Genomic DNA, 22,190 nt, shown 5'->3' on the forward strand with positions numbered 1-22,190 from the left:
ACCTGCTGATAGATTAGTTTCAGTATCAATAGATCATAATGATGTAATTATTTATTATCTTATGTTAGTGTGGCTTCCTGCAGACTTTATTTTAGAAGACATGCAAATGAAAATGATGTCATTATTTCCAAACATCTCAAAGAGTCTAAAAATTATAAAATCTTACAAATTATGATTTGATACTGAAAGGATTTGAGAATATTTGCTTCATACATCATAGCAAGTCACATTTTAGAGATATACTGTAGTTAAAGCCCTAAGTTAAATGCACTTAGCAGATTCACCTTTCAATTATAAAATTAGGGAGAAGTACTTCAAATTACTTGGAAGAACTTAGCCCACGAAGGGCATAAGCAGAGAGCTGACCATCTCTATTGGTTTTCTGCAGCTGTTCTGGATAGCTACCCACATCCCACTCTGATCTACAGGCAAGGCATCCCCTTTATTGTTTTGCTCTGATAGATTGCTTAAGAGGATGAATGTACATCAGCACCCTTTACTCACTCCTTCCCACCTGCCAGAGTCACCGGTTATATGACAAACCACTTCAGATGGAGATGGAAACCTCAAAAGAAAACTCTCTGAGAAGCAAGTACCAACAATGCTCACAGTAGCCTGAAATTTCCTGGAAACAATTCTTGCCATGGCTAAGGAAAGCACTTTGGACACTGCGACTTTAATGGCACCATAAAAATAACAAGGCATTAAACAAGGCTCAGCCTTAATAGGCTGCAAGAGGGAGAGTGAAGGAAAATATTCAAATTACTCAAATCTAACTAACGGCACATTCAATCGATGTAAATACATTACTCAAGGTTCTCTGATAACCCTGAGAAACCCCTAATATAGGTTTCTCCTATATTCTAAAAAAAAAGTGTGAATGACTACTGTTCTCAGACCATCCTGGAACTACTTCTACAGTTGTTAAAATTTGGAGTTAGAAACTGGGGAAGGAATAGGGGTGGAATGCTGGAACAGTTTGAATTCTTACTATGAATATAAATGGGCTTCCAATTTCCAACAGTGTTATTTAACATGGTAGATGTTAAGCATGGGGCCCAGCAACCTACAAGTTGGAGAAGGAATCACAGATCATGCAATTTAGGGCAAGGGGAAGTGTCTTTAGAAATCATTTATTAATAATTAGCCCCTCAGTTTTGATGTGAACCACTGAAACCCAAGAGATGAACTGACTTCCCTAAGACAACACAGTGACCTCTTGGGGCAGAGAGTCCCAGAGCCTAGATTTTATGTCTCCTTGTTCAGTGCTTAGAAACTATGATACAAGTTGGCAGGGGTGACAGTGTGGGACTGTCCCAAAGATGAAAAACAATAGGAACAGAAATGATGCCTACACTTCTTCAATTCTCAGTTTGAAAGGAAACAAGAAGTGGCTTTACTCACCTACAGAGAAAAACTCATTCATTTTCTTTTTGTAGATTTTGAAGTCAACTTCTAAGAAGACACAGAAAATGATCCGATCCACCTAGAGGCAAAAGATAAACAAAGTGAAAGAAAATATGGCAGCTGCCCTCCCAGAACATGGTCTTAGAACAAAAACAAATGGAAAAGGCTCATACAGATTTTTGGTGCTATACTGCTAGCTACATCATAGGATTGAGTGAATACAGTTCAAGGATGTGTAGAAGAATGTGTATATGTGAGAGACAGAGAGAGAGAGAGAGAGAGAGAGAGAGTGTGTGTGTGTGTGTACTCTGTATGTAAATAAATCTATGGGTTCTTTGGTGAAAAGATGCTATATAAATCAACTAAGAAATAATAAATGACAATAAGCCACTTTGCAGCAAGCTATAAATAAGATCTGAGATTCCGACAGGATAGCTAGATTTTATGTCCTATAAAACAGCCACATGAGAGGTATACAGCAGAATTACAATAAACTATGTCGGTAAACAGAGAGCTCTTTGTCCTATTCTTGCTAGACAAATATATTTATCAAACCTGTTAGTATTTGAACAAGGCCTAAAAAGCTTCCATGCGGTTTAATTTGCATAAAGCCACCTGCTTGTAGTTTAACACACTTGGAAATGCAACAGAAATAAAATGTAACTAGTTGACAGTTACACAAGGTCACTATAACATTTAATTTTGTAGATATTATTGAATAAGTAAATGCCTCTAAAAAGTAAAATGTGTGCATAGTCGCTTTTTGTTTAGAGGGAACTTCCGTATGTAAGGAGTGTCTTTGAAACATTCAGGGTAATATAGTACATGGAGGAGAGACATAGAGTATACGTAATAGCTCACATGTATCTGATGAAATCAGTGACTCAATTTTGTTTCCTGAAATAAATACTCCTTAAGTCATTTTGTTTTAACAACATTTTAAAAAGTTGAAACTCACTAACTGGCAGTTGGCATAGAACATCATGGCAGTAGGAAATGGAAGTGGGTATGGGTGTGGAAGGATAAGAAGGAACCCGAACGGAAGCCACCCACCTAACCTCCCTGCTCTCCCAGCCTGTGTGATACAGATCTCACTAGTAAGACAGTTCCCAGTAGAAAAGGAGGTCTAGAGGGGCAAGAAGTGGGGACTGGGTCACAAGGAATCACCAGTTTTCTGATGGTAGCCCAGAGATTTGGCTTCTGAATCTCTGCACAAGCCTAGACCTCACTTAGGATAGACTGCCTCCTGGAAGATCACTGGGCTTCTATCCTGCAATCATCAAAGACCACACAGCCCCTGTAACTGCCCTCATAGGATGGATTATATGCGGAAGAGTAGATGGAACAACTAGGGTACGAATAACCACATTTCCTTTTTTGTGTGTTCACTCTTCTGTCTGGTGTCCAGTCCCGTCTGCCTATCATTAGCATTTTCCATAAATGCAAAACCTGTCCTTGGCAACTCATTCTCAGGTGAACTATAAATTTAGTTGAACAAAGGATAAGCTGTGCAACAGTGAATGCTCATCTCCACTCTCCGTGTGGCACGTTCACCCGTGGCTAAAGCACAAAATCAACATGTTGAGCGATAGAAACAAGCTGCCAAAGGACACGTACTCTCTGATCCCATTTCTCACACTTTTAAAATGTAAAGATACGCAACAGTGCAGGGATCTCTTCCTAAGTACTGTTAAAACAATTAATTGAGAGGCCATGAGACTCAGGTGGCTTAAGCATCCTGGATTCCTACATAAACCAAAGTGGAAACAGTCACAGGAAATTTAAGCTTAGCCAGTCAAACACTGCCAGCTAAGGGACTTCTCACTGGAATGATACAAATAAGGCGATTTCTCCGCTTTAAGTGATGATATAGTCTCTTTGACTTGTTTTCATGTCAACTCAACAAAAGCCCTTCATGACCCTTCAGTGGAACCCAGAATCATCTGCAACTTGGAGCTGCCCAATTCATGAGTCGTCATCTGGTCAAAAAAATTCCAAAACTTTAAAGTGCCTCAGTTTACCTTTTAACAGCACTAATATATGGAAACATACAAAGGAATATCACACGTAATGTTTTGAGAATAATGATTTCTGGAGAGAGTGCGGCAGTAAAGGAAGAGGTAAGTAGTGAGCTGACTGAATAGTTAATACTTCATTCATTTAGAAAGAAAAGGGATTTGAGAAAAACATGGCCAATGGCTAATGCATGCTATAGGGATAGATATAAAGCGCTCATATTATATTTTCTATACTTTTCTGTATATGTGAAATACTTCATAATTAAAAGTCCTAAAATTAAAAATAAGACTGTGCACCCTCAGTATCCTCCCTTAAAGGACTCTTAAGCCACATTGAACGATTTGGAATTTCCAAAGACTGTAATTATTCTCCCTTCTGTATCTACAATTGTTGACTTTTTTCCCCCCAGGCTTTACATGATCAGCATCTGTCTAAAGTCAACTAACTGATTGAAAATCCAAACAAGAAAATTTGGCTTAATGCAGACCTGAGAAGACCAGGCCGTACAGTGTCATTTCCTCCATATTTAAAATCATTTAATATAAATTGTGAAATTTAACACTCATGTTTCTTGTGTGTATAAATATGTGCATGAGTGTATATATATGTGTGTGGGGGGGTTAATGGTAATGTTATTCTCTGCTAAGTGTACTATTTTCTTTTTCTTTTTTTCTTTTTTGAGACAGTCTCGCTCTGTCATCCAGGCTGGAGTGCAGTGGCGCAATCTCAGCTCACTTCAACATTCGCCTCCCGGGTTCCTCAGCATCCTAAGTAGCTGGGACTATAAGAGCATGCTACCACACCTGGGTAATTTGTGGTATTTTTAGTAGAGACGGGGTTTCACCATGTTAGCCAGGATAGTCTTGATTTCCTGACCTTGTGATCCACCCACCTTGGCAATGCAGACCATATACAGATATTTCAAATATTGGAAGGAACTATAGCCTGCCTTTTAGCATATTAGGCTCTGTTCCCATGGAAATGATTTGGGTCCAAAACTCAGTAGCCTGATTTATTTTTCCAGAAAAAAAAATAGAAAGATGGTGACAGTGAAACACTTTTATTTTAAATTAACTGAGTGGCCCAATTCCCTGCCCTTACCCTGAGGCATAATGGAAAATATCTTGGAAGTTGAATCCAAGAATTAGTCTTATTTACTAAGTACTTATTATGTATGTATATGTGTATGTCTTTAAGTATACATGAATATATTCTCTGGGGTTATTGTTGAACAAGAGCTAATTTCGTTGACAAGCTCAGTGTTTATGAACGCACGAGGGTACTGATCATGGCTTGTGGCAGATGGTGTATTCCAAGATGGCATGCAATGCACTCTCCATCCCACAGCTCTCCTTACAATGTAATAATGATATTCTTCTCATTGGGAAATGGGATCTACAGTTATTCTTTAAGCAACACAGGTTTGAGCTGCACAGGTCTACTTTTTTTTTTTTTTTTTTTTTTTTGAGACGGAGTTTCGCTCTTGTTACCCAGGCTGGAGTGCAATGGTGCGATCTCGGCTCACCGCAACCTCCGCCTCCTGGGTTCAGGCAATTCTCCTGCCTCAGCCTCATGAGGAGCTGGGATTACAGGCATGCGCCACCATGCCCAGCTAATTTTTTGTATTTTTAGTAGAGACGGGGTTTCACCATGTTGACCAGGATGGTCTCGATCTCTTGACCTCGTGATCCACCCACCTCGGCCTCCCAAAGTGCTGGAATTATAGGCTTGAGCCACCGTGCCCGGCCCCACAGCTCTACTTACACATGCATTTTTTTCAATAAAAGTTAAGCAGAGCGTGCCAGCCTCTTCTGCTTCTTCTACTTCCTCCCCTTCTACTACCCCTGAGAAAGTATACCTACACCCCTTCCTCCTCCTTCTCAGTCTACTCAACGTGAAGACAATACAGATAAAGACCTTTATGATGATACACTTCCATCTCACGAACAGTAAATGTATTTTCTCTTCCTTATGATTTTCTTAATAACATTTTCTTTCTCTAGCTTACTTTATTGTAAGAATACAGCATATAATACATACACATAGGTGTTAATCAATCTTTTATGTTATCTGTAAGGCTTCTAATCAACAGTAGGCTATTACTTAAGTATCCGGGGAGTCAAAAGTGATACATGGATTTCTGACTGCACTGGAGGTAGCTGCCAGTTACCCTCACATTGTTCAAGGGTCAACTGTACTTCCACCTCTTGAATCTGAGAGGCCTATGACTATGGTGGAAATGATGCTATATAACTTTGTAATCCGTGTTATAAAAGGTGATACAGTTTCTGTCTGGTCTTCTTGGGAGGCTCACCCTTGTACCCAACCACCATGCCATGATGGAAGCAGAGAGACTGTATGCATAATCCATGTGTAGCTGTTAGGCCAACCACCCTCACTGAAAGTAGTCAGACTTTAGATTATTTCAACTCCAGACCTTTGAACCATCCCAGCTAATGTCACATCAGGCAAAGATAGGTCAGTCCAGCTTAACACTGATTTCAAATTCATGAGCTAAACATCAAAATACATAACTAGAAATCTAATATTCTTCCAGCTTCTCCCTATAACTGTTTTTTCCAGAGTCTCTTGTTTTTCCAGCTATGTAGTACTTGACTCCTACTGAAAAGCCCAGACTGAATAAATCAAAAAGAAGTCACAGTGGGGTAAAGAGAAAAGTCTAACTGTTACATGGCTAAGAGATTGGAAATCTGACCTGTGCAAGAGAAAATGGGCCCAGGTGATCCCTACTGGCCCCAGATGAATTTCATGAGGGCCTATAAGAAGGCCTCACTATTGAGGCCCAGCAGCATGATTTATTTTTTTTAATGTTAGGCAGTAAAATAATTTTGTGAAATAGTGATCCTTGAGAGACTGTATTTGTTCATTTATTCATCAGATCTTAAGTGATCATTTTCAATTTGTTGGGCCTAGCCTACGTGCCATTCACTTATAGAAAACAATTGAGTGAATTTTTCCCCAAGGCCCAATCAATTAAGGCAAAAACTCAGGTGTCTTCATTTTTTGAATTTATTTTTTAAAAATAAACTAGAGGGCCGGGTGCGGTGGCTCAAGCCTGTAATCCCAGCACTTTGGGAGGCCGAGGCGGGTGGATCACAAGGTCGAGAGATCGAGACCATCCTGGTCAACATGGTGAAACCCCGTCTCTACTAAAAATACAAAAAAATTAGCTGGGCATGGTGGCACGTGCCTGTAATCCCAGCTACTCAGGAGGCTGAGGCAGGAGAATTGCCTGAGCCCAGGAGGCGGAGGTTGCGGTGAGCCGAGATCGCGCCATTGCACTCCAGCCTGGGTAACAAGAGCGAAACTCCGTCTCAAAATAAATAAATAAATAAATAAATAAAAATAAAAAATAAACTAGAGATGGAGTCTTGCTATGTTGCTCAGGATGGACTGAAATTTCTAGGCTCAAGTGACCCTCTTGAGTGGCTTGGACTATAGGAAGATAGTGTATGAACCTCACATCCAGAGTTTGTTTGTTTCTCTGATATTATTACCTAGAAAGACACACAGAATTGAGTTTCTAGGCCTGTCACTACCTCTGTGACATTGGAAAGCCATTGTCTCTCCTCACTCCAGTATTTACATCTTTCTAGAGAAAAGATTGACTTATCTCTATCGTTTTTTTTTTTTTCTATGCCTCTCTTACAGTCTATGTCTGTGACAGTTTTGTATTATGTCAAAAGTGAGTTAAGCTGAAGTTCCATTTTTCTCAATGGTTCTGGGTTAGGACTGGCCACAGAGAAATTTCCATGAGCTCTGTAGGGCAGAAGTGCAGTCAGAGCCTTTGTGCTAGGAAGGTGGATGCAGGGCTCCGGGCAGGTCATGCATGCTGTTGCTTATCACATGGGGGTGGAGTAGCAGCTGGACCCACAGCTTCTCCAGTTCTTGATGGTTCTCCTGCCACATGTTCTTTGAGCTGGGCTAGGCACACATGAGGTTCTGCAGCAAGAGCATGGGATCCTTCAGCAGGGCATCACAGCTTTGGAGTTCCAATCAGTGAGAGACAGATACACAGGCCTGTGCACCTCTGTGGATTCCAGTTTTCCCTTGTGATTTGCATTTGTCCTTGCATGCAGTTTTCCTGTTGACTACTTCCTCTTTATCGTCTGTCCCACTGACATACTTCTGGTCCCGTTCAGATGCAGAGGCAAGGGACTTCCATAGACTTCTTTACCAGCTCGATTTCATGGGCCCTCATGAGGAGCTTTTCTATTCAGTCAATCATCCCCCTGTGGGATGTTGCTTTCCCAGTTTCTCCCACAGTTGAATAAGGTCTAATCCCTGCAATAAATCTATTAGCCCATATCATTCACAGGATTCTGCTTCTCTGACTTAACTCCAACTGATGAATCTTCATTATCATCTTAGTGAATATGATGTAGAGAAGTGCAATGAAATACAAAGAATAAAAATGTTCTTTGTTAGAGGTGTGCAACCTGTCAAAGCTACTCAAATTCCAATTACTTCTTTTTCAATGAACTTTGGTTGGTCCTGGCCCATCTTCTTGGTTAACTTCCTAAAGTTTCCATCCCTCTTGTAATTAAAGCAACTTCATGTATTTTAAATGACTTACTTTTTTTTATGAACCAGTTGTCAATAAACTCAGATGACTCCCTAGTCTAAAATGTAATAGAAAATAATACAAAAAGGAACATTAATGTTTTTCAGAACTAACAATTTGACAGTTCTCTTTAAGTCTTAAATTGGAACTTCACGAAAGAATCAGATGGTGCTCATCAGATACCAGGTTATGGTATAAGTCCTGACGCATAATAGGAGCTCTGTAAATATCCTAAAATGTAGGTATGTGGCAGATAGTTTTCAAGCTATTTAGTTCTAGAACCAAAAAAAAAATAATAATAATCAGGAGGACTTTCCTTTATGTTTGCCAGAAGAGCTGAGAACAGAAATACAGAGAAAACTGGATGGTTTTGCAAAGCACTATACAAAAAAGAAAGAGAAAAGCACTCTATAAAGGGCATGAGGCATTTATGGTCACCAATTGTCATCTTATCCAATGATACTATGTTGAGTACAATGGCTCATCAGCCCAGTTTTCATATAGATGTGTTCATATAGAGTGCTTAATCGTTTCCCAGTAGCAACAATGATGCCCTCTGAACTCGGATGTATTAAAAACTAATAGTTTTTTTTTTTTTTTAATGAAAAGACAATGTCAAGTATTGGCAAAGATATAAATTGACAGGAACTTTCATAGGCTGCTTTTGAGAATAAAAATTGGTAAACCTCTGGAAAATATTTGGCAATACATACTAAATTAGCTAAATATGTACATGTCTTATGACCTAGCAATTTCACTCCTACATAGATACCTAGTAGAACCTACTAAGATGTTCACTGAAAGACACACATCAGAGTGTTCATGGCAGCACTATTTGCAATATCTCCAAATTGGAAGCTACTTAAATGTCCATGAATGATAGAATAAATTATGATGTACTCATATAATGGAATATTAAAAACCAATGAGAACAAAAAGTTTATGACTATACAAAATAAAATAGGCAAATCTCACAAGCATAATGTTGTATAACAGGACCAAGAGAAAAAAGAGGATACACTGGATGACTCCATTTTTATAACGTTCAAAAACATTCTAGAAACAGGCAAAATCATTGATGGAGTTAGAAGTTAATGTGGCGATTACCATGGGGTGGAGGGTTGGTGCAAAGAGACTTAGGGAAATGCCTAGGATCCTGTTTTTCTGATCTGGATGCTGGCTCCCTGGATGTGTTCAGTTTGTGAAAATTCATCAAGCTGTGCACTCAGGATCTGTGTTCTTTCTGTATGTTACACTTCAATAAGAATTTTTGTAAAGGTTGAAAGTCTTATGTTACAGTTGTCTTGGTCAACAATCAAAAATCTATTTTTGTTGACTTCAGGGTCAAAATAAGTCCTTTACAAGCTGACCTCCTAAAGGTAATCTCTGTATTTTCACTGAAGCCAACTGTAGTTCACCCATCAAGGCATAAAGGAGAAAAGATGCATGTCTTTCACCAAGATATCTATTAATCCACAGTTGGGGGTTTCCTACCCCATAAGTGTGATGACATATGTTCCATTAATCTTTTCCTGCATCATATCCACTGCGCCTGAAGAGGGTGACACAGCGAAGCACATTTGGAGTATCTGCAGCCAACCTCCATTTTTCACAGCTACTAGTCATAGGGCAGCTGACACAGCCAAGATTATCCTGTGTTCAGTGATACGGGGAGAATGAATGGATTCTGATGAATGTAATTTGCTTCCCCGACAACCAACATTTAGAGAACTGGTGTGATGCAAATACTGCTTTAAGTAAGGACTGATGGAGGGCTATCCTGGGTAAATATAGCCTGATGGACAGCTGGGCTAAAGTCCCAGCCTTCATGAAAGAGAAATCAACAGTCTCACCAGTGCAGGGTTGGATATGGGATGGTTTCATAAAATAGTGGCTGCTCCTAATAAGTGAATTAAATTTCAGGGCTTAATTATCAAATTTATACAAAGTCAGTTTTTGAGAGAGTGGAGGACCAGGTTAAGTGAAGTTTCCTGAGTTCTCAGAGTAACTCAAAGATAAACAGAGCAAGAAAGAGAAGCAGTCACTACAGATTAACTAAGAAGAAGAAACTGGGATGCCTGGGTCCTAGTCCCTCCTCTCCCACCAAGTGAAGCAAAAGAGAGCAATCTGCTCTTCTTCCAGCATGTCAGTTTTCTGTCGCTACATGACAGATCACTGCAGATGTAATGGCTTAAAGCAACAACACTTTATTATCTCTCAGTTTCACAGTCGGTTGAAAGTCCAGGTCCAACCTAGCTGGGTCCTCTGCTTTGAGTCTCAAAAGCTGCAATCAAAATGTCAGTTGCACTGCAGTCCTCACCTCAGACTTGGAAACCCCTTCCAAGCCCATTCAAGCTTTTGGCAGAATTTGATCCCCCTTGCAGTTGCAGGACTGAGCTCGCCATTTTCTCCCTAGGTGTTGACCAGGTATGGCTTTTATCTTCTAGAGGCCACCTACCCTTCTTTGCCTTGTGGCCCCAAAAGCAATTCAGGACTTGAGCACTCTCTTTCTTCCAGGCAAGAGTGTGCCTCTGTGACTGTCTCCACCTCCCACCTCTATACTCCTTCCAAGAGCCCACATAATTGGGTCAAGTCCACCTGCTTGTAATTAGCCAGTCGGATTCAATACCTTCACTCCCTCTGTGAAAATCTCTTTTCCTAATCAACAGAGTGACAATACCATCATATTTGAAGATTCCACGCACTCTGAAAGGGGAAAACTGAACAAGGTGTGCATACCTAGGTGCAATCATACTGGCATTTTGGAGGCTGTTTTGAACTGCAGCCTCCCACACCCAGGTGCCTCCATGTAACCAGCTGCCTATGTTCCTACTTGACTTTACCATTTACCTGTGACTTTGAACAAATTACTTAACTCTTATAATCCTCATTCTGCTCACCTCTAAAGTGGAGACATTGACCTGTGAAGCTTAGTGCTTTAAAACACACCTACTAATTAGCTCACAGTTTTGTAAGTCTAAAGTCTGACATGGCATGACTGGGTTCTGTCTATTCAGGATGTTACAGGCAAAAATCAAGGTGTGAGCTGAATGGAGCCCTCGTCTGGAGGCCCAGGAGAGAAATCCACAAAAAGCTCCTTTGTGTTGGTGGCAGATTTCAGTTCCTTACAGTTGCAGGATAAGGATCTTCATTTCCTTGCTGGTTGACAGCTGGAGATCACTCTCAGCCTCTAGAGGCCTCCTGCATTCCCTGCCATGTTTCCGCCTCCTAAGGTCCACCTGGATCATCTTCAAGATTTGAGACCTTAGTTGCGTCTTCAAAATCCCTTTACAGCATTATGGTTTGGAGAACGGGAGGTCTGTGTACACTATGAGTTAGGAATCTGGAAGATCATCTTAGAATCCTGCCTGCCACAGTTGATTATAATGACCACATAGAAATTCGACATGAAGTCCTCAGTAAAGGGTCTGACATAGAGTAGATGCTCCATAAATATCACTTGCTTGTTTGCATCGTTATGACTCATAAGGTACCTAAAGAACCTACCCGGTGCTGGCATGGTAATATAATCAGTGTTCACTCGGTGAGTCTTTAATTTCTATCCTGACCTTGTAAGCCAGGTCAAAATGAGGCACAGACAAATGAGAACATCAGGGGCACCTCTTTTATCTGTTATGGTGAAAATCATTTTATTATGAACATTATTATTATTATTTTAGAGACAGAGTCTCATGCTGTCCTTCCAGCTGGAAGGCAGTGGCGCAATCACATCTCACTGCAGCCTCCAACCCCTGAGTTCAGGGAGTCCTCCCTCCTCAACCTCCTGAGTAGCTGGGACAGCAAGTGTGTGCCACCATGCCCGCCTAATTTTAAAAAATTATTTGTAGAGACAGAACCTTGCTATGATGCCCAGGCTGGTTATGAGAAATTCTATCTTAAAAGAAAAATTCATGAAAATAGCCCATCCATATTGTATATAAACAGCTCTGTTTTTGTCTGGTCATATCAGCCAGTGAGACAAAGGGAAAACAAGTAAGCTGATTGTGGAGATGCTATAATGGAAAAAGATTTCACAAGATCCCCTAGGAGTCCATATTCTGAGATTTTAATATTCTTGTCAAGCGTCACCAAATATCATTGTTCTGCCTCTTGAGGGTATTAGATATGTTCACACTCATGCACAACACCATGGAAGCTGGTACTTCAATCTCCAAATTACAGAATGAAAAAGCTTTTTCCCCATGTTCCCAGAGATGTTTGGGTGAGTTGGAAAACATTTATAATCCATAAACTCTCAAAGGGCACTTCTGCATTTTAAAGTTGCTTCTACATGCATAAAAAGGATCCTTTATTTTGGGGTGCTTTTTGGAAAGCCAGTACATCTGTCATTATTCTGTGGCAGCACAATTTCAGAGTCTTCCTGTTTTGTTTTGATAAATTGCTCTTTTTGACTTTTTTTCCAACTCTATAAGAAAAATGGCCATGCATCTGAGGAGCCAAGAGTTATTCTGGCGTCAGCTGGAGGCTCATTCACACAAGTTAATTTCTGAGCCTGCCTCATATTGATCAAAATGGACACTTTCACAAACGATACATCTGTCGTGGTCCTTGAAGCTGCTCCATATGCTTAGTGTGGAACAGACACATGCGCACACACACGCAGGCCTAGGGCCTGCCGTGCTAAATTCTAGCACGCCAAGCATGACCTGCTCTGCCCTTGTATCCAAAGAGATGATCCTGGGAGAGATTGAGGGGAAATGCCAGTCAAAGATAAAAAACGGGCTTTCTTTCCACGATTGAAGAGGAAGCTGTGGTATGATTCTGGCGTCGGCCCCTCCCTCCAGGACAATGCACGTCGTCCTTTCCTTGCTGGAGGTGCTGGTGACTGACAACTCCAAGGAGTGGCTCTCAGAGGGCTGTGCTCTGCTGAAGCAGGTACCTCACCCATGCTGAGCCCCTCTTCCTGAAGTCAGCCTGCATCCGATGACTGACTCATGCAGCAGCCCCCGAGGCCCAGCCCCCTTTACTCAATTTGATATAACTCTGAAGCTCCATCTGTTCTGGGCTGAAGTGTGTCTCCCCTAAATTCAGTCATTAAAGTCCTAATGTACAGTACTTCAGAATATGACTGTATTTGAAGACAAAGTTTTGAAAGAAGTAGGGGAGTAAAATGAGGTCATGGGGGTAGCCACTAATTACACATAGCAAGTGTTCCCATCAGAAGAGGAGGTTTGGACACAGACACGCGCAGAGGGAAGACCATGTAAAGACAGGGGGAAGATGGCCATCTGCCAGCCAAGGAGAAAGTCCTCAGAAGAAATCCACCCTGCTGACACCTTCACATTTGCCTTCTAGCCTCCAGAGCTATGAGAAAATAAATTTCTGTGATTTAAGCCACCCAGTCTGTGCTACTTTGTTATGGCAGCCTGAGTAAACTAAGACACTTTCCCCTCTCCTGAGCCCCTGTTGGGATAATCTGAAGCCTTTGCTGCGATGGAATCACAGTTCAATTTCTCCCAACCCTGCCTGTCACCTGCTTCCTCTCCTCCCACGTGTGAATCAGGAACATGATCCAATAAACTTCCCGCTTGCAATTCCCCTCTCAGTCTACTTCCTTGGAAACTTGACCTATGACAACCACCCTCTGTTTCTGACAATCTGAATTAACTTCTTCCCGTGCCCACTTTTCCCATCATTTCCAGTGTTCAGAGTAGCAGCAGCCAATCACACATGAAGCTGGCTGCCTGAGCGCTACCTGCTCCTGGCTTACTAGTAATTGCAGGAGTGACCATATTTAGCATTTGGCTGACCAGTGGTGAGAAGTCAGGACTTTTTCATAAAAGAACATTCAAAGTCAATATAAGCTATACACGTAACCCTAACAAAGTGACAGTAGATTTGTTGAGAGTGGGGCCGCAGCCAACACTCACCATCGGGAAACATGCCTCTCAAAGCTCTCTGTGGACTCTGTTCTAAGGACAGGGAGCTGGCTCTGAGGGCAACTGTGCAGTGACTGCCATCAGCAGTCAGGGTAAATCTCACATGGCCAAAGCCACCAAGACACATCTCTGCAGATGTCTGTCTTGCATAATGCTAGGTGGATCATTCTGGATAGAAGTAACAGAACTCCTTCTGTGTGAGAAGTGGATTACCTGATGGTTGTTAGCAGATCCATAAGAGATAAGGGGGCTCACACAGTTTGGAGGTGTGACAGCACTGAGGAGCCCTGTTCATGTCCCCCAGGATCTAAGTGCTAAGTGTGAGCCAGACAATAGCCAGGCACCTGCGCTTCTTTGCCTGAGGGCTTTCATAGTGCTGTGAGGCTCTGAGCAAATAGCTAGCAAGCTGGGAGTTTGGAAAATTAATGCCTGTTGCCCTCAACCAAAGACTGACAGGAGTTGGTGTTTAAATCCCTCTGTTGGATCTCTCTCGGGTGAGAGATCCCAGGGTGCTCAGGAGGGGTAAATGCCTGGTTGCCCAGGGTGGTGCTCTTGATGGCATGCTCTGTGTTAGCCCTCCTCACCTCTGCCTGAGCCACAGATAATCCAGCTGCACTCTAATCCTTGTCTTAGGGTCTGCTTTTGAGAGACTCCAAATCAAGAGGGGAGGCAAAAATTGGTCAGCTATCCACTTCACCTCTCAACGTCCAGCCTATCAAGTGTTAATTCAATGTAATTCATCTTCATCTTCTCACTCTGATCAGGTACGGGCTCCTGTCTGTACTTTGCCACCACTCCCGTGGTGCCCGAAATAGGCCTCCCTGACTCAGATTTTTTCCCCACCACCTAGTCTGTGACATGAAATTACCTTTCCAACCATGGAGCCATTGTTTATCCAGCGCACATGCAGCGCTCAAGTCACCCCCCAACCCAGCTGTAACCCCCTATTGTCCATTTCATCCTCCTGCTTCTCAGAAAGCTCTGCTTCCTCTTTCTTTTATTTGATTAAGAACATCTGCAGAGGTGGTTCAGAGACAAAAGTTAATAATTACGATCTTTGTTGCAGTAATTAAAAATTTCAAGGAAGAATTGTCATTCATTGCTGCTTATGAGGTTACCCAGGGAGGACAGTGCTTTTTGAAGCCAACACATCACAATGTTCAAAAGATGCCATCACTGGGAGGAACAAAAATTCCCACTCAAAACGAGAATGCTCTGCCAAGTCACAAGGTGGCTCTGCAGCCTGGTCACGATGCATGAAGGAACGGGCCCACGGCATCACCATGCAATCGTCCTGCGCCTTATCATTTTCTCGACATTCCCATTAGCATCTGACGTGCACGCAGATGCCATTTGCAGTTCAAAGGAAGCTCATTAACATATCTCCCAAAAGAGCATTTTTGTGAGGACAAAAGCTGTTTTTCTCAAGCTGATGTCCCTCCCACTCCTGCAGAAGGAATCTTTTTGTTCAAAAGGCAAACCTCAAGAGAACAATCTCCCTTGAGTAATTTTCCATACGTTCATGTCCTCTACAATGTGAAACAGCACACCAAAAGCGTTCTATCAAAAATGCCCCCTTGAACATGTGTGTGCATGAAAGGAAAGAAAATGGTGAGTTACATCGTGCACTGCCCCTATTAACCACCCTATCTTCTACCTCCTCCAACCTGCATGAGCTGTTCCAAATCTTTGATTGTTGCTTTGTATCTTTATGAACTTGTAGCTATTTTATATCTTTCTCTTTAATGTCAGGTAGAGGAACATGTCCATCAGCTAGACTGTAGATCCCTGGAGGAGACACCCCTTTTTAGTGATCTTTTTACCTTGCAAACAGTGTAGGCAACTGGAGGATACAAGAAAAGTTCTGTCATATTTCTCCATGGGACCAGTGGGCTCTGAGGGACCTAATTATGACAACTGACTTAGGGACCCTAAAAAGAAAGACCATTTGAGAAAAAGGTAGAAACATGGGTCCCCTAGCTTTCACTTTATGAAAGAAATAGGCTTTCCTCTCCTCCCTCTTACCCTCTGAGGGTTGTCCATCCTCTACAACATTGTCTACTTCCTATTTTGAAAACTGAACTCACAACGTTCAGTGGTCTTATCAATTAAGTACTTTTCAAATGTTTACCTGCAAATACTCCTGAGGGCTATAAGTCTCCCTTGGGAACTTGGGATGATGCCCAAAATGCCTCCTGCAAAATGTTATTTAATTTTGGGTTCTGTCACATGGTCTTTTAATTGCATCTATAATATTCATGTTTGGCTGTATATAAAAACAATGTTTTTCTTCTAATCTTTACTAATCCTTGAGGAAGATGATCCCTGTTTGTACCATGACGTTGGCCTCTCCCTGGCATACTGCACCGGATCCTGCATGGGGGCTGGGAATCCATTCCAGCCAGAAAATCATGATTTAGTGGCACTGAGCCAGAAGGCATGGTGTATTGGTACATTCGCATGGTAAAGAGAGAGATTGACAGAGATGTTTCAGGATCTTTTAACTTCCCAAACTATTTCACCTTCAGATACTATAATCTTAAGGTATAATTTAAGGTCTTGTAAACTTTACATTTTAAAACAACATTTATTATGAATTTCAAAATCTTCTAAGAGAATGGAAAGGAAAAGAAAATTGTTAATAGTTATTGAGCACTTCTCTGCTGCACTCTGAGGTACGTCGGTTCATATGTGTAAGCTAAAGCCACCCTGAACACTATCTTTGAAAAAACGATTACGATACTAATTTTGTAGTAAGACAGTCTTCTTTTTTTCCCCCTTTTAAGCAAAAGCAACAAAGCAAAGATGAAAGAATAAGTAACCACATTTTTTTAGGAAACATAAAAAGAAGGGAGGAGAAGACCACAGCATAGAAATGTCAACTGCATGTCAACCGTCTCTCACTGGGGGCATATGGAAAAAAGAACAGTAACAGTCAGGTATCCACTAAGATTATTTTAATGGAGGGTAACAGAATGATGGCTTTCTGAAAACAGCCAACAGATGTCCCACCCATTATACTAATCTTGTTATATAACGTCTGCTGCTGTAATCCCTTAAAAATTTATTTTCTAAACTCGATTCTGCTCTAGCATCTGTGATGCTTAAATGCTGCAGTGACGGTTTCCTGGTTTTTCCTGATGTTTCCAATGCCAGTTACAGGTCAAAATTTAAGGCCAATCAAAATAAAGCCTTGGTTTGCATTTCAGCAGGAAAGCTACGTTTTATTTGCATTTGTGCTGTATTCAATGTTTTATCCAGCCATCCTTCAGCAGGAGAGGAAATGTCCAAATTACAAAGATATACAAGTGGAATGGGCATATTGGCACAATTTAAAGTAACCACTCAACTGCTTAGAGAGATACATTCCTAAAATAATACTGCCAAAAGTCCACTCTCAACTCTCTACCTTAAATATGAGTTTGTTCCGTGGGCTTAACTGAATGATTTATTCATTAAAAACAAACCAATCCTCTATGATATACTTTTGGAAAGACTGAGGAGAAGAAACCCAAAATTTTATTCTGTGAACAGCTGTAAAAAAATATTTGGAAAGATTCACTGATGATGTATTCATTGAAAAACTTTAACAAGAATTCTATTTTTTCTGTGTAATTTAATTTCTGAGTTGTGAAACAGATACATCTGGAAAACAAATTATTTAAAAATGTACCTAGTTCCTAAGTTACATCTTTGGGGAACTGGACGTGGAGAAGCCATATACATTTTTTTTTTTAAACTACATCAAGGTCCTCTTTAGAAAAAGCCCTTGTTTTGAAGGAGTTATTTTGTTGCTTTTTTTTTTTTTTTGATGTTGAGGGTCTTGCTGCTACTGTGTTGGGTCACCATATGTCCTAGTCATGTGGCAACCTGTATGTTTTCTCTTTGAGTTAGCAACTCTGACCTTTCGTCATGCTTTTTCTCTAGCCAGTGGGTGTGAGTTTGTTAACAGGACGGCTCTAGACTGTGTGAGCCATGCCTTACATAAGGCTTGTTATAATATATTCCTGATACTGCTTAGTAGAGGAAAAACCATTTTTTCCCTTTGGAGTCCCACCAGGAAGTTACTTTATTCTCCAAAAATGGACTGAAGCCACACCATCGCTGCCACCCACAGTGAAAATGCAGTAGAAAGAAAGGTCAGGATAACTAGGAGAGAGAAAAATCACTGCTGTCTCAAGTCAATAAATGTGCGTGATGCCTTCATTTTGTAGACTACATTGGAGGGGAGGGGCAAGCTAACACAGAAGTCAATTGAAAATAACTAATTAAATCAAATAACGAAAGTCTGTGACATCCCAGACAGTCTAGCGTGGGACAAACCCAGTGAGGGAGCCTATGAGATGATTTCACCATGCTTACGATGAAATATCCTAGAAGGCCGAGTATTCTAAATGGGGACCCTTTCACACTCCAGTTTATGGAGGATAACCTGAGAAATTCTGGTCAACCGTACAGTTTCCTTTAAACATACATCTTTTATTTTAAAACCACATTCCATATTTTACAATTCTACTCAATTATTTATATGTTTATGCCTAGATTAGGATAAAAAGTGTTTCTTACCCCAAGTGTTTGTATAAAATTGAAGCTCCTAGAAGAAATGGCATTTTCACCCTCTGACTCCAAGTTTATCTAGTTCATGTGGGAAACCTCAGTTTTAGATAGGCCAGGTAGCTTAAAAAGAGATGTTTTGTTTTGTGGGAGAGGGGGTTAGGATCAAGAGAATAAATTTAGTCGGTCCTAATTTTGTATGTGGGATTGGCCACTTCCAGTGAATAATTTAACTTCTCTAAACTCAGTGTTTCCATAAGTTAAATAGGGCTAATAATAGACCAACACCATAGGGTAGGGTTGTCTAGAATATTCAAAGAAATGATGTGTGCGAAGTAATTATCACATGGGAACTGTTGAAAATATGGTAGCTAGTACTGCTATCAAGGCTTAATTTGGTTGGCATGCAAAACTATTATTGGACATGTTTAGATTGTTGTGCTTAATGAAGCTGAACGCAAAGATAAGATTTTGTGAATTCTTAGTATACTTATGTAGTTTACTCCCATTCATGGTGGTCTCCTGCCTTTGAACTTCAACAGGGGGTTATTGCAACAAGTGACATGATTCCTTGAGATGCTGTTTTCCCTGACTCAGTTCCTTGATCACAGTGAGCCTCGTAGAGAAAGGTACTAGGTCTTCTATATCTTCATCCTGACCAAAGCCTTCGTTTTCAAACTGTAGTGAGCATAAAATTTCTAGGGTACTTAGCAAACATGCTAGTTACTGACTCTCTTCATAGATATTATGAGTTGTGTATTTGAAGTGCTGCTGAGAATCAGAGTTCCTAAGCAGTAGTCCTCACTCCTGGACACTTTTATCAAGGTGGTCAGTCATTCTTCAAGTGATCTTCTTATAAGGACAGTAGTCGTTGGAATTAGGATCCACCTTAATCCAGCATGACCTCAACTTTACTAATTATATCTCCAAAGACTCTATTCCAAATAGGGTCACATTCTGAGATTCAGTAGACATGAATTTAGGGGGAACACACTCTTCAACTTAGTATATCTCTCAAACCTTGATTCTGAGAGCAGCTGTTTCACTAGCTGACTAGGGTATGGTGTGAAAGCATGCCATGAAGTTGGATGCCACTTATGAGTCTTCTAGGTAACTGTCAATTACTGTTTAATGTTATTTGCATAAAATAATCTTCTTGCAACATATTTTTATGCTTTACATAAAAAGGCTATTCTTCATCGTGATATTTCTGATAAAAAAATCTGCCAATGGCATGTATCCTGGTCTTTAATGAGGCATTTTTGTATTGCCTTGTAGTTTTTCTTATCCTTTTATATGCCATTGTGTATCAGATATAGAGCTGACACTCAATAAATATTGAGTTGAACGTATACGTTTGTTCTGCAAACAATGGTGGAGGTTGAAGAGGACACTGGATGAGTAAGACAGGAATGGTCTTGTTTTCCAGGAGATTTTCCTGGACAGAAAAGATAAGTCCTTGCATAAATAGTATAACACCAGGTGTACAGTGGAGTCCTAGGAGCTCGCTTACAAATCCCACTGTCACTACTTACTATTGCATAATCTTGGGCAAGTTCCTTAACCTCACTAAAGCTCAGTTTTCATGTCCATAAAATGGGGATTACCCATTCAACTACCTCACTAGGCTGCCTGGGGAGTAAGTGAATTAATGTTTGTATTGTGTTGAGAACACAGCAAATGCTCAATAAATGAAAGCAGTTACTATGACCCAGGGGAAGAAAGGATGCTTGATAGGTTGATGATGACATTTTACATGTTCTTTGCGTTTCCCACCTGGATTAGAAGCTTCCTGACTGCAGGGAGCTCATAATTATATTATCATAGCATCTTTCATAACTCTTGGCAGACCTGCTCCTCATAGGGGATTTGTATACTGTCGCCAAATGCAGTCCTGGTTGGTTGATTCATTGAGTGATTCTGTCAGTCCCTTTATTGGCAACACCAGCAAAACTTTTTCATGTTCTAGGTTTTGGCTCCTATTTCTAGTTTTCTCTTTAAGCAATGTATATTTTTGCTAATCAAATATGTGCAGGCATGCTAGATGTTTGGCAAGAGAGAATACTAGAGTGAGGTGGGTTGTGAGGGATCGGGCTGAGATTATGCACTTAAGGCAATAGTAAGGATGAGTGATTGTGAAAGAAGATGCTTCGTATTTAAAATCATGGAACAACAACCGTTACTGATACCCAACTTACGTAAGTTACAGCCTGATTTGACGTAAAAATTGAGGAGTGTCAAAATGAGAGCATTTTCCTGGAGTGGCTGGACTTTCCTCTCAGTTGCAGCTTTCTGATCATGCACATAATGCTTTCTTACTTTTGCTTTGATGTAATTATTATGATATTGATTTTTTTTTAATGGGCCCATGGTAGAAATTCTACACAGATGCCCAAAAAAATTCTACCATGACTTTTACATTTGCACTTCAGAAATTATCCTAAATACCCTGCTGGAGCCTTAAAGTTAGTCAATTTTCAGCTAGTTAATTTGGTCTGCAACACCAAAATACCTCCTGCATAAATTCACTTAAGTATCAGTTATTGTGAACAGGTCTCTTTATTTAGCAGAAGTCACTTTATTATGCTGTTTCAAAAGCAAAAGCACTGGAGGGAAAATATCACATAGAATTAACATAACTGTACCAACACTCGAACATGAACAGAAATAAACCAGCCACATGAAAAATGTCACTCTGCTTACAGTGCACATTTAGAAAAGGCAGTGATCACACTTCACCTAAATAACAAAGTAGAGTCAACTTCCAGGAATGAGCTCCTGCCTTTTTTGAACTTGTTCTAACCCAGTCAGTTAATAAGAATCAGGAAATGGTGATGATAAATGCATATAATAACAAGGCCACTTGGCATCAGCATAAAACTCTGTTTCATTGTCAAAGTGTTTTTCATGTTGATTACCTCATTTAAGTCACTATTACACTCATGGTGTCCAGAGTGGAGGTGTGATGAATGGCCCCATTTCATAAATAAGGTGAGTGCGGTACAGCAAGGTTGAGTGGTGAGCTCAGTGCCACCAAGTGATGAGGAAAAGGGTCATGACTGAAATCTAGTCTACTGTTTCCTGTCTCTTTTCCAGGTTCCTACTCCACTAAATAATGCTGCATTAAAATTTAGCTTATCTCTAGTCAAATTATTTTGGGCAGTGGATCTTAACATAAAAAATTAATCACCTAGCTTATCAACTAAAACCAGATATTGACTTCTTGAGAGATGACACCTACTCCCAGGGCAAAAGAGGTAGAGTGTTATATGCCTTACAGCTGTGATATGTTCACTCTGTCCAAACCACTTACAATTGAGGTTTGTTTGTCTATTTCCCTGTCTGTTTCTCTCTCTCTTTCTCTCTCTCTATCATCTGTCTGTCCATCCACCCATCCATCCATCTATCTGTACATCCATCTATTTTATCCAAGCATGAGAAATAAGTAACAGTAGAATTTAAAACAAATTATCTGTGATGTTCAAACAGCAATGCAACCAACAGGATGCTTTTTGTGGGTTTCTGATATTCCCACTAATGTGGGATAAGCAAGGGAACTTGATAAGAAGGAAATTAACATTAGCCAATTTATTTAGTGTCTTCCAGAGGCAAAAAAAAAAAAGTTAAAAAAAAAAAAAAAAAAAAAAAAGGGATGACAAGTCTCAGGATTTTTGGCTCATTGGTTTTGGATCCTGATTGCTAATAAATCATAGCACCACTAAGAA

At 40.5% G+C, this 22,190-nt stretch overlaps 1 protein-coding gene across 1 annotated transcript in view; it reads right to left on the reverse strand.

Annotated features, from left to right (window-relative positions):
• The window catches only part of MACROD2 (mono-ADP ribosylhydrolase 2), a 2,026,697-nt gene that overhangs the window by 210,147 nt on the left and 1,794,360 nt on the right, over positions 1 to 22,190 (reverse strand). The window contains exon 9 of the mRNA XM_039479347.2: positions 1,405 to 1,486. Coding sequence (XP_039335281.2) covers positions 1,405 to 1,486 — 82 coding nt within the window. The remainder of the gene's footprint in view (positions 1 to 1,404; positions 1,487 to 22,190) is intronic.

Source organism: Saimiri boliviensis, chromosome 9 (genome assembly GCF_048565385.1).
Source record: "Saimiri boliviensis isolate mSaiBol1 chromosome 9, mSaiBol1.pri, whole genome shotgun sequence".
Classification (NCBI taxonomy): Eukaryota; Metazoa; Chordata; class Mammalia; order Primates; family Cebidae; genus Saimiri; species Saimiri boliviensis.